Genomic DNA, 12,968 nt, shown 5'->3' with positions numbered 1-12,968 from the left:
ATATAGTGAGGTTAAACTTATGCTTTTAGTGACTTCTATACCTTATAAGGTGGAGTATGGTAAGATATTCCTGATAGAAGTGTCACCTATATGAGTGTGAAGACAGACCGCTTCAATGAAACACTCATGAATCCAAGATGGTGTCCATGGCCGAAACGGAACCAACCATGAGAACCTAAAGTAGGTGAGATAGGTCTCTGTATGGGTATTATTGTCTTAGTATACACCAACAGCTGAGCAGTTTAAGACATCACGTTCACTGCGCAGCCTAGTATAATGATAACATTCCACTATGGAAGGTTCAAAGCCACAAGTTACTTCTCTCAATGCAGTGACTTATCGATTAGACTCTTGTAAAGTGTCAGCATGTATACACGTATTGCATTAATTTCCATTCATGTGGGGGGATTGTTGGATATTGGGGCCTTAATGGACCAATACGGTTTTGTGGAAAAATCGGAATGCCATCAATAGATAAAAGTCGTAATTGACTTCAAAATTGAAATTTACGTTTCGCGTAGATAAATTTAGACTATTAATTTGCTCAAAATCGATTAAAGGTGAATGAGAAATTAATTGTTTAAAGTCGGCGCAAATAAACATTAATTATTCATTAATGATATATATAAGGAAATGCATGGGAGAATAGTCCAACATCGGAAATTTTCGATGTACATTTTTTTGCTTATTAATGATGTTGTGTTAATGAAGTTAACTCAGAAAAAAGACCAGGTGCTCTCTTCTCAGGGGCGAGCAGGTGCTCGCACCTGTGAGCCCGCCACGTGCGCATCGTCGCGAGGAGCATTGAGGAGCTTAAATTTATGCTCCAGAGGACATTGCAGTACCTACGTGGCACTCGGGTGACGTATCAGGCTCGTATCTGACATGACAATGCCTATGTGGCATCCATGTGTGCAAGAAGAGATGACTGGCAAACGGATGACAACCGTTGATCAAAGAGGTGTGATGGATCGCTTGTGATGCGATCTAGAGCGTTGGATCACGAAGAGTCACGATCTGACCGCTTGGGATGAGACTTGATCTGAAGCGTCAGATCGAATGGATCAGTAGATCCAGATCCGATGGCTGATGACAATAGGCGAGATCTGAGGGTCACAACTCTTCAGATCTGATGGATGAGATTAAAGTGAGATATGTGAAGGGTTATAACTCTTCAGAATGGATGATCCAGATCGATCCAGCCCAAAGAACACATCCTCTCACCCAAAAAGGCATTCAACCTCTTCATTTGGTATAAATAGAACCCTCTAGATGCTGGAAAGATCAATCGAATCGTCAAATTCATCTATTCTACTCTCTCTTGAGCATTCATCTCATCTTGTGCATTTAAGAGTCCAAAAAACCTACGAGAATGTTCGCTGGTCTCGGAATTTAGAGTGCTATGATTCCGAGACGTTCGTCGTTGTATCTTGGGAACGAATTGCTGCTATCCGTTAGCACCGTAGCGGAGCAATATCGTTTACGGAGATAGTGTTGAACACTAACCTCGACGATCAGTATCATCAGTTTACGCACTCCGGGAGATACCGCTTCCAACAAAATATATGGGGAAAATTTCTCTATTGATATGATACATTTGGATAAAATTTTTTCAAAAAAAATTCATGATAGTTTAAATCCAAAGTAAATAATATTATATTATATAAATATATAAATTCCATTGATTAGCAAGTGGTGATGGTGGTCCTTAGTTTAAATGAAGGATTATTAAGATTACAATTAAAATCTTATATTAAAAATTCATAGAGAACATCATAAATTTATAATATAAAAAACTATCACCAATAGTATGAACCTTTTGGATAAAGTCTACTGAGTCCTTTGTGAATAACTCAGTTTGTGAAACTCACTGTCCGGCCCTCTTCGTATCCAACGTAGCCTGGTGGAGGCTAATCAATCTAATTGAAACTATGTGCTTCTCCATGTACTCACTCAAGTCTATTCTCACTAAAGCTTCCTCTGTACTAAACATATAAGAAGTGCGTGCTTTTGCCAATTGTCTTACCGACTCCAGTCACTACAAGAAAACAAGGCTTCAGAGACGAAAAATTTCGTCTCTGATAGTCATTTTTCCGTCTCTAAAGAATATTTGAGACGAAATATTCCGTTTCCAATATCCGTTAGTGAAACCCCCGTGGCTAAATTTGATACGGAAATATTCCGTCTCAAATTTCATAAACAAATTAAAAATTTGTTTGTGAATCTGTTTTTATTTGACCAAATGAAATTAATTGAAAATATAAATTCTGTTTCTAATTTTGTTTTAAATCTGTCATTAGTCTGTCTCAAATTACCTAAAAAATATAATTTTAATTTGTTTATAAATTCATTTATAATTCGGTTTATAAATTCTGTCTCAAATTTTATTTTAAACTCATTATTAATTTGTCTCAAATAACATATTAAATATAATTTTAATCTGTTTATAAATCCGTTTATAATTTTATTTATAAATCTATATATAGCTTCATTTTTAAATTTATCATTAAATTTATATTATTATTTATATTTATCATCTACATGATACTTTTAACATGCACACATTTCAAATAAATTTAAAATTTTTAAAACAATTAATTTCTAATGCAAAAGTATCATAAAATTAATATTGAAATAAGTAAATATTCACATCATCTAAATACATTTAACCATTAATCAAAGATAACATCAATATTTAATCTTTATTTCGCTTATCACGGCGCTCACGGGGACCAGATCCTCCTGGATATAAATGATTTGTATATCCTGCCTCTTAAATCATTTTACGAACCATCTTTTTTAGATTTTCTTCTCTTTGCCTACCTTCCTCGATAAGTTGTTCTTCCCTCTGTCTATTTTCTTTGATAACGAGTTTCAATTTATTTTTGCTTTCAGTAATTTCTTCCTCCATCCTCTTGCTAATAGCACGCATGTCTTCAATTTCTTGAGATAATTCCTTGTTCTTTTCATGAGAGCACATTTCATTGGAATTTCCATTGTATGATCTTCTAAAATGTTGATTGCGTCCAAATCCGTACACCCTCCCCTTACATGGGTCGCCCACCACATCACACCATGATTTGAGATTGAATGAATGTCGAGTAGACTGATCATCAACATTTTGTCTCTCTTTATATTGTTCCTGTCCATATTACAAGAGCTTATATTAGTTTAACAAATATAAAAACCAACAAGTAAGAATTAATATAAGCTAATAGAAAATTAATGAATAATTAATTATATTGACTTACACTAACTCGAGCTGATTTGTTATCCACAAACTCTCCAATACCTTGCTTTCTTTTATGCATTCGTTCAAAAACCTCAAATTCATCCACATTTCGTCCCAAATCTTTTTTCTACAATCATATATAATACATGTCAATATAAAATAAACAAATGAGATACATTAAATTTATATCTAAATGTCAAATATATAATAAATTTATCGAATGTGTAAATTAATGGAATAAACATGTTAGAAAAGGAGAGTTACCATTCTCTCACGGTGTGATCCAAAAGAAATTGAATCCCCAGTATGCTTGGTAGTAGACTCATCCTTCGTTGTCATTTTATTCTTCCATGCAATTTCACATTTAATCTTGTGATCTTCTTTATTCCAATGAATTTTAACCAAGTCATTCCATATATTAGCTTCCATCCAATCAGGTCCTCTACCTATCATATCTAATATGTCTGGTTTCCTTCCTAAATCTTCTTGTGCAGATGATAATGCTACTTTCTTAGCCAAATGAATGGATGCCCTGTATCTCTCACTTGAATTTTCATTCCATACCTTTTTCATTTCTCTGTCGGTAAAATTATCTTAATTATATCTCAACTGCATCAAAACAAATAAATAATCAATGATTATATATAATATCATATGTGAATAAATAATCAATGGCTGCTCTAATTAAAAAATGTATTACTTATCTTAAAATTTTTCCAAAGTAAATCTTTAATATCATTACGCACCTTTTTCCACGTTGGCCATACTCCTTTAATCACTCCTTTTATATCATTTGTAATTTCACGAGGAACCTCGTTTTCGACAAATCTAAAGATAACAAAATTAAGAATATTATAACAACAAAATTAATTTAATACAAAAGTATCAAAACTTAATAAATTTAAAAGGTCATATGACTTACTTATTCATAACCACATTTATTTGAGTCCGTTCATCAATATTGGTTGGAATTTGAGACCCGTGATTAGGTCCTCTTCGTCGAACTACTGATGAACTATCTTCTTCGCATCTTGCATCATTAATCACGTTATCATCTGAAATTTGTCTTCCCACCTCATCCTATGACCAAGGAGAACTAGGAGAACATGAGTGGAGACAATGGACTTGTGATAGACTTTGTTGGTGAAGCAATTAACTCATACTTTCTCTACGATTGAATAACATCAAACAATCAGACAGATTGCGATAAATTAGAAGCATATTGCTGCATAACCATACCTTTGTTTCACACATGTTAATAGCGCCTCCAGATAAGCTTCCACTACCAACTATACTTTCACTGTCATTAACAAACATTCGCTCATCTAGCTAAGGATTGCATCTTCATAATCTTTCTCTAAGATAAATATACTTGACTTTAATGACTTTTCCTCCAAGAGGTTATCAAAATAAGTCAAGCCATCTATAACATAGAAATAACTATTATGACACAAATATTAGAAAGTGTATGAAGTAAAAGAGCAGTAACGATGGCTTAAGACCTGTGTCGATATAAGCTAGACATTCATTCCTTGCATTTGAAGCTTCTTGTGGTTTTTTTTTCAATATGCTCACTATCAAGTTATTTGTCATTTCCATTACTCCTCGCAGTTTGCCCTCTGAGGCATCATATTTTCTAGCATAGAGAAGCTAAAAGGTTGACTCCCTTATCTGACCGTTTAGCTAAAAATGGAATGTCATATTAGCAATCACAACTAAGATGAGACAGTATACAAATAATTGACTCACAATATTGGAAACAAAAAAAAAGGTACAGGATGTAATTACCAAAGATTGGTGAGTCTTGAATACTAAATTTCCTGATATGCTTGGGCTAATGGAGAATAAGTATAGCCTACATGGGAAAAAACAGTAATAAGGAGCTTTGGAAGTGAAGAAAATGTTTCTACAATAAAATACACTGGCATAGAAGTTTGAAATATATGTTCCACAGACTAACCAGTATAGAAACTAGTCCATTAGTACATGCCACAAGATCCTTGAAGCGTCCAAGTGCATGTATGCAGAGAGCTAAAAATCATAGCCATCCAAATCGATGGTAGTCAGAAATATAACCCTTTTCACAAGCAGAAATTGTTGAATCATGACCATTGCTTGTATCAGTTTGCATGAATAACTCTTGGTATGATGGTTTATACTTTATAGTACCTGATCCATCTCATCATGATAAGTTTACTTGAGATTATATAGTTAACATACAATAATTACAACTATGACAATCTCAATCTAGAATTAGATTATATAAGAAACAAGAACATAAAAAATCAAGTTTTGTTACTGCTTCAATTGGATGACAACTTGTATGCACAGCAAGAAAACAACAATATTAAAACATTGTTATAATAATATCTTGTTGAAAAAACAATTTTATTAATAAAACAATAAATAAAAAAAACATGACCAAGGCCACGGCAGGGGAAAGACAGCAGCCAAGACGACCAAGGCAACCAATGTGGTGGCTGCGGTAGTGCCAAGGTAGCAACCAATTAGGTCGTGCAAGCGACTAGCTTCGTGTGCAACAGCCACCGCGCGATTAGGTCACACGAATGACCTCGATCGCATGAGTAGGAGACAACTGGTGTTGCGCGTTCTAGAACAGAGAAGAAGGCTGGAAAAGAAGCAAATGAGATACCTGAGCTTAAGCTTGTTCAGTGGATCGTAGAAAGAACGCCGGAGAAGAAGATCGTGTGCGCCTTAAGCCGGAGGGTTGTGCGTGCGTGATTTGGAGACAGAGAAGAAGATCGCTTGCCCCTTAAGTCAGAGCCATGCCTGTCTTAAAGCCGTGCTTGATTTGGGACCGGAGAAGAAGATCACGTGCAAGCCGGAGGAGAAATCGTGTGTGTGCAGCCGGAGAAGAAATCGTTCGTGTGCGCCGACGAAGTAGAAAACGTGAGTGCGAGATTTGGGAGAGAAACGCTCAAATAGGTTTAGGCTTTTTTATTATTTAAAATAAAATATATTTATAATTATTTAATAATTTATTTCTCATATTATATACTTTATAAACCGATTTATTTTCTGTTTAAAACAACTTTAAACATATTTACAAACAAAAATTAGTTTCGTATCAAATTTTGTTGCTAATTCGTATTTATTTTTATTTATAAAAATTAATTTATAAATTTTGTTTCTAATTTATTTTAAAATCCATTTTAAATTTTTTTTCTATATTATTTTTTTTTTAAGTTAAACGAAATAATATTTCCGTAGTAAATCTGTTTATAATTTATTAAAATTTAAAACAAATTTTTGTTCCGTTTTAAAATTCTGTTTCTGATGTCCTATTTTCTTGTAATGAGTGGGTCTCATGAACATGAAACTAACAATTGGCCGGTTGGGATCTGAGAGACCGGCTCTAGACCGATGGATAGCCTCAGAGACAGCTTTCACGGCTGGGTCTTGACCAACAACTCGCTTGTGAAGTTCTTCTTCCAGATACAGTAGCTTTTCTCTCTCAGATTGTTGCAGCTTAGATACAGGAATACCTGTCCATTTGCTGACTATTTCTGCAATGTCATTTCCAGTTACCTCTTCTCTAAGCATTGATTTTCCGGAACTTTGATACTCAATTAGGTCCTTTTCCGCACCTTGAAGTTGATGCTGTAGGGAATTAAGGCTTCCATATTTTAATTCAGCTGCTCCGTTAAGATCATATTCACGCTCTGCCTGCTGGATTTCTACATTCACCCTATCAATCTGTGATGAAAGCTTAGTTAGAAACAGATCACATTAATGATTTTAATCCAAAGTAATAACTAACTCATAATTGGTTGAGTTCTAGAATATAGTAATTAGCATCTGGAAAATACAAAAAGCTGTGAAGAGAAACCAAACAATGTTAATATTACTCAGCTCACAGGACTCATTATCTTCGAAAAGGATGCTGTTTTTATATTAGTTTAAGTGAGAATGTGATTTTTGGTTAAGGATTGTACAAGAAAATCACAGCCAACCTTTTGTTTCAAAGCATTTTAATGTTATTGATCCTTTAAGGACGAACAACGTAACAATCTTGCACATAGTGTGAGCAAAGGTAGCAGCAACTCGATTTCTTAGCTTACCTTTGCTAATGATATCATTTTGTTCCATTTTAAGTAACAATCAACATAGCTTGCATGTATTAACAATCAACCACATTATATTCAAGATTTATCACCTATTATTTTCATGTTATGTAACATAATTTTGAGAGCAGAAGTTTAAGTCCTGGTCTTTGCCACTCAATGTGGGTAGATGCATTTAGGTGTTACGTGGTTAACTTTGATATATTCATATCCTATATCCATATTAGTTTTAGTTATTATGTTAGCCCAAGTTGAAATTGCAATGGTAAACTAAGATATATTTATGGACGTAGAGAAATCAATTTCAATATTAAATGTCTTAGTAGCATTGTTTAGTATGTCTTAGAAAAATATGAGATTAACCTTAGTAGAATCTACAATCTTATTAGATGTACCACACTAATTTTGGTATAAGTATAATCAACTAGACATTAATCGAGATGAATTCCTTGCTCTAAAATTTTAGTTCAATTTTTACAATTGCTATAAACATATATTTGGTAGTAAACAAACTAAATGGAGGAGCTAAATGAAGTGGGATTATAAATTAACAATCATTTGACTTGAATCTCAACACATCAAAGTGTATTGTTCTAGTTGGACACGGAAACTACTCCGGCAAGGAACAAGTAGTTTAAATCATGATTTGTACCTATCTCATAGATAAGTATTTGTGTGAGTGATATTGTGCAATTGAAGGTGGACAGTCTGGAATCAGATGGTATACATGGCTTTGTCTTTTTAACCATAAATGCCAACTAGATCGGTATAACTGGAAGTTGTCCATATTGTGTCAATCTGAACTTCTTGTTTAATTTTATGCTATAAGGGAGCTATTATGGTACTTCTTGTTGGTTTTACATATTGCTGCCTTTGCAGCAGAACTTTTTATGCTGCCACCAGGTTTTTGCATTTAGATGTGAATTCTGATTTCATTTGTTTTTGGCCTCACCTTCTCACACATGTTAAATCAACGATAAAAGAAAGTAAAGATGATGCATAGTCTAATGCATGAATTTGACCTTTTATTAGTTGATTAAATTGTGCAAATACATTGAGGTTAATTTTTACTCTAGAAATTTGTAAATTCAATTAGCCCATTTTCATCTGTCCATCTCTTGCATGTATGAAGCATGGCGTTCTGCATTCTCTGAAAATAATTAATTTGACATTTTTGTCAGGAAATTTCACTAGAATACGTAATGCTTTTGCATTCGGAGCCACAAAATTAGCCAGGTTACTCGAATGCCCGAAAGATGCAATAATTATGGAATTAAATGATTTCTTTGCTAACGCATGGATAAGACATGGTACTGGGCATCGTCCTGATTCATGGCTTAGATTTACAACCTTTTCAACAACTAAAAACTCTTTCAATTGAGCCTAAACACCTAAAAACTAGTGCAAATGTTGGAAGGAGGTGTTTGAGAATGGAATATTGCGAGTTGCAAAGGAACATTCTGTTGGATTGATTACGCATGTGAGAAAGGAGGTGAATTATGTGATTTTCAAAAATTCTCTTTTTGTAGTTTTGAAATCACGAGTATGCGCAGCGGAAATTAAAAAGAAAATAGTACAAGAAAGCACGGGCCGTTTTACTTGGTTCGGAGTCTTCGGCGACTCCTACTCCAAGATCTAGGTCTTATGGACCTATCGACGGGTAATTCATTAAAACCTTTTCCAGTACCTCCGAAAGAGGGAATCGAATAGAAAGAAATTTAAAACAAGTGTAACACCATGCACTTTTCCTTTTGCAGTAATTAAATACACAAAAATAAATGTTATCGACACTTAGGGATTGATGTTGAAGTGCTCGTGTCGATGTTGGTCTACCGACCGCGATTGGAACTCCTCGGAGCAGTTGTCGAGCGCAGCAGATTCACAGCAAATTAGTAGCAGGAGCTCGAAGCAGTCGGAACCTCAAAAGAACGCGTAGTGGCTCGTATATATGGTAGTTGTTGTTGGTTGCTTGGTCGAGCCTATCTTATATAAGCTGTGGAAGGCGCCTTCCCTAGCCATGGAAGGCGCCTCTAATGAGGTAAGTTTGATCTCGAATAGCTCGGCACTTATCCGCTGCGACGCTAAAATTTTATCCTGTGGAACGCGCCTTCCATAGCCATGAAAGGCGCCTTCTATGAACAGTACGAAGGCGCCTTCACTGCTTGAAGGCGCCTTCGGATACTGTTCATCCAAAGGTAATTTTCTTCCCTGTAAAATAATGTTAGTCCATAAATACCCTGCAAAACAAGTATTAGGACAATTTAATAATAATGCAGAATAGTAATTAGCTCCTATCCTCCCAAGACAAGGAACTAGTCAAGGTCTTAGCTTAGGGATCCCAAATGGACCTAAATTGGACTGATGCCTACTGTCTATCCAACTGGGATGCACCCTCATTTGGTCACTCTCCTCTAGTGACTTACCTTAACTTACCAGTTTGCTAGAAATCCGGTCAACCCGTCGACCTGTCTCGACTTCGTGCCAGCTATTCGGTCGGCCTGTTGACTTAGTTGGAATTCGTACCAACTATCTGGTCGGCTCATCGACCTAACTGGATTTCATACCAAGTATCCGATCGGCCCGTCTACCTAGCTAAATTTCTTGCACATTCAATCAAGTGGTTAGATCATGACAGAATCTAACTTAACTTACTTGTCATTTATCAAAATCCAGGTTAAACCGTTAGTGCGAACCACACCAACAATCTCTCCCTTTTTGATGTGATGACAACTTGGGTTAAGTTAGGAAAAAAATGCAAGTATGAATAGACATATGATTTGGTTTAAGTTATTCGGATTTCGATTTGTTTCAGCTTAACCCTTTAACCCTCCCCCTTTGGCATTCATCAAAAAATTACTAGGAAAAGTAAGAAAATATTTTTTACAATAATTCTCAGGATTACTTTGAGGGAGAAAGAAGAAAAAATATATAACTATGAAATATGTTTAAAGATAGTTTTGAAGCCATTTAGTCTTTTAAATGATAAAGAAAACAACTTAAAATTTTCAAAGTTAAAATAAGTTTTGAAAAGAACCTATTCAAAACTATTTTCAAAGTGTTTTGTAAAGCAGATTTTAAAAATATTTTAAAGATATTTTTCAAAACAAATTTTAAAACACCGTATGTTAGTATTTTCACAATAGTAATAAAGTTGAAAATACTTTTAAAATTTATTAACTTTAGAAAGTTTAAAGTTTTCAAAAAGAATTTTGAAAATGCTAAGTTCTCCAAAAGAAACTTTAAAAGCTTAAAGTTAAGGTTTGCCAAAACAAAAATCAAAATACTAAGTGCTGTAATATTTGAAATTATTTTAAAGTAGTTTAACAAAATTGAAACAGTTTTCAAAATAATTTTTCAAGACATTTAAAAATGAATTTTTGAATAAAAGAAATATTTTTAGAATTTATTGACTTATTAATCCTCCCCCTGAATCTGATATTTATTTTTTAAAATAATTGAATCAACTATAAATTATCCTTAACTGTCTAACCGTTAGTTACCAACTGGCTATCAGAAGATAACAATGTTTACTTGGTTAGTCAGGTTAAGTTATTTTATCCAGTTAGTGTTTAACTAACCTAAATTACTTAACCTGATTAATATAAGCTTGGTATTTAACCTTCAGACTTATTTTGATACATTGATATAAGCATCTCAAGTCCAGACATTTTGCCTATGCATTTCACTCCTTTCTAAGTTTGGCAATTACAAACAAGATAACCCTAATGTGTTGGTGAGATGCTCAAGTCCTAGATATATAGGAACATGTTTTCTATGGGTTTGATCTAGACTAAGGTTAAAACTGATTTTGAAAAGTCTAAAAATAAGGAAATTTTGAGAAAAATAAAGAATTTTTCCCTAGAATTTGAAAATGTTAAAAATAATATTGAAAATTTTGATCCTAGTCTATTAACACATTCCTAACTGACGTCGTAAGTTGCTAAATTCACTTTCGGGGAGGGGTTTGGTGAATATGTCAGTTAAGTTTGACTTGCACTCAATGTAATTGAGTTCAATGTCATATTTAGTTATATGATCCCTGATAAAGTGATGTTTAATTTTAATGTGTTTGGTTCTTAAATGATGCACATGATTTTTTGTTAAATTAATTGAGCTAACATTGCCAATTAGTACATTTGCTTTTGTAAAGTTTAAATTAAAATATTTTAGAGTGTGCATCATCCATAACAATTGTGTAATGTATTCTCCTATTGATATATATTCTGCCTAAGTAGTAGATAAGGTAATGTTACTTTCTACTAAACCAGCAGAGAAGTGATGAACCAATAACTGACACTCACCACTTGTACTTTTACGGTCTAGTTTACAGTCATCATAGTCTGAGTCAGAATAACCAATAAGTTCAAAATTGTTATTCTTGGATACCAAATTCCTACATTTGAAGTTCCTTTTAGATATCTAAAAATTCTTTTTACATTAGTTAAGTGAGATTTTTTAGCACAGGTTTGGTATCTAGCACACATACTAACTGCAAATAAAATGTCAGGTCGACTTGCAGTTAAGTATAGAAGGCTACCTATGACACTTCTATAGTATTTTAGATCAACTAGTTTTCCATTTGGGTCATTATCTAAGATTGTGTTAGTTGCCATTGGAGTTTTTATTTCTTTGATGTTTTTCATTCCAAATTTTTTAAGTAATTCCTTAATATATTTTTGTTGGTAGACATAATTTTCTTCATTAGTTTGTTTAATTTGTAGACTAAAAAGTAAATTAGTTTACCTACTAAGCTCATTTCAAATTCTTGTTCCATTAAGGTTAAGAATTCTTGTAAGAATTCTAAATTAGTTGAACTAAAAAGTATGTCGTCTACATATACTTGGGCTATAAATATATCTTGTTTGATTGACTTTACAAATAAGGTTTGGTCAATTTGTCCTTGACTGAACCCTTTGAAAATAAGGTAGGAGGTTAACCATTCATATCAGGCTCTAGGTGCTTGTTTAAGACCGTACAAGGCCTTTTTAGGCTTAAAGGAATAGGTAGGATGATCTAGACTCTTAAATCTAGGTGGTTGACCTACATATACTTCTTCTTTTATTAACATCCATTTGATAAAGTTTAAAACCTTTATGGGCTATATAGCTAAGTAGCATTCTAATAGATTCAAGTCTAGCTACTGGGGTATAGGTTTCATCATAGTCAAGTCTCTCAACTTGACTAAACCCTTTAGCCCCTAGTCTAACCTTATTTCTAAGAATTTTTCCATTTTCACTTAGTTTATTTCTAAAAACTCATTTTGTTTCTATTACCTTCTTATTGTTAGATGGTGGTATTAAGTCTCGGACTTCGTTTCTTTCAATTGGGCTAGTTCTTCCTGCATGACTATTATCCAGTCTGGGTCAAGTAAGGATTATTCTATCATTTTGGGTTCAATTTTTGAGACCAAGAATATTTGACTTAAATTTCTAAATGATGACTTAGTCTGAACTCTTAGGTATGGGTCACCAATTATTTGGTCAATTGGATTATTTGGGTTTACTCTTATGGTTCTAGTAGGTTCATTCAGTTGCGGTTGATTTTCTTCTTTATGACTTAGGTTTTCATTTGCTCCCCCTTGACTAGTGGTACCTAGAACAAATTTGATTGTTTGATTCTGAGTTTGTTCTAGGTTTTGGTTAGATTCTTCA

General features: G+C 33.8%; 1 protein-coding gene and 1 long non-coding RNA gene across 7 annotated transcripts; both read right to left on the bottom strand.

Annotated features, from left to right (window-relative positions):
• Nucleotides 1–2,613: 2,613 nt before the first annotated feature.
• LOC122021643 lies at nt 2,614–4,799 on the bottom strand. Of its 6 annotated transcripts, XM_042579785.1 has the most exons (7): nt 4,735–4,799; nt 4,472–4,655; nt 4,155–4,400; nt 3,979–4,060; nt 3,497–3,841; nt 3,252–3,359; nt 2,614–3,142 (listed from the first exon to the last, which is right to left on the bottom strand). In XM_042579785.1, exons 5-7 carry the CDS (start codon nt 3,803–3,805, stop codon nt 2,774–2,776), a joined length of 786 nt encoding a protein of 261 aa, XP_042435719.1. In that variant the 5' UTR covers nt 3,806–3,841; nt 3,979–4,060; nt 4,155–4,400; nt 4,472–4,655; nt 4,735–4,799; the 3' UTR covers nt 2,614–2,773. The 6 variants fall into 6 exon arrangements, with proteins under 6 accessions (XP_042435719.1, XP_042435718.1, XP_042435720.1 ...); XM_042579784.1 differs by lacking the exon at nt 4,735–4,799 and having other exon boundaries at nt 4,472–4,705; XM_042579786.1 differs by lacking the exon at nt 4,735–4,799 and having other exon boundaries at nt 4,155–4,328; nt 4,472–4,705.
• A 62-nt stretch (nt 4,800–4,861) lies between these two features.
• On the bottom strand, nt 4,862–6,166 carry LOC122021644. Its single transcript, XR_006122595.1, has 4 exons — nt 5,886–6,166; nt 5,193–5,401; nt 5,021–5,087; nt 4,862–4,915 (listed from the first exon to the last, which is right to left on the bottom strand). It is a non-coding gene; the product is annotated as an uncharacterized LOC122021644 (long non-coding RNA).
• Nucleotides 6,167–12,968: the final 6,802 nt, after the last annotated feature.

The sequence above is a fragment of the Zingiber officinale genome, chromosome 9A, assembly GCF_018446385.1.
Source record: "Zingiber officinale cultivar Zhangliang chromosome 9A, Zo_v1.1, whole genome shotgun sequence".
Taxonomy (NCBI): domain Eukaryota; kingdom Viridiplantae; phylum Streptophyta; class Magnoliopsida; order Zingiberales; family Zingiberaceae; genus Zingiber; species Zingiber officinale.
Note: the sequence above shows the minus strand (reverse complement) of the source record. Positions and strands in the feature narration are given on the sequence as shown.

Coding starts and splice junctions, on each gene's coding strand:
- LOC122021643 (XM_042579785.1), bottom strand. CDS start 3,805: ATGAAAAAGGTATGGAATGAAAATTCAAGTGAGAGATACAGGGCATCC. Junction 3,360..3,496: donor GATCACACCGTGAGAGAATG/GTAACTCTCCTT, acceptor ATATGATTGTAG/AAAAAAGATTTGGGACGAAA. Junction 3,143..3,251: donor ACAAATCAGCTCGAGTTAGT/GTAAGTCAATAT, acceptor TAATATGGACAG/GAACAATATAAAGAGAGACA.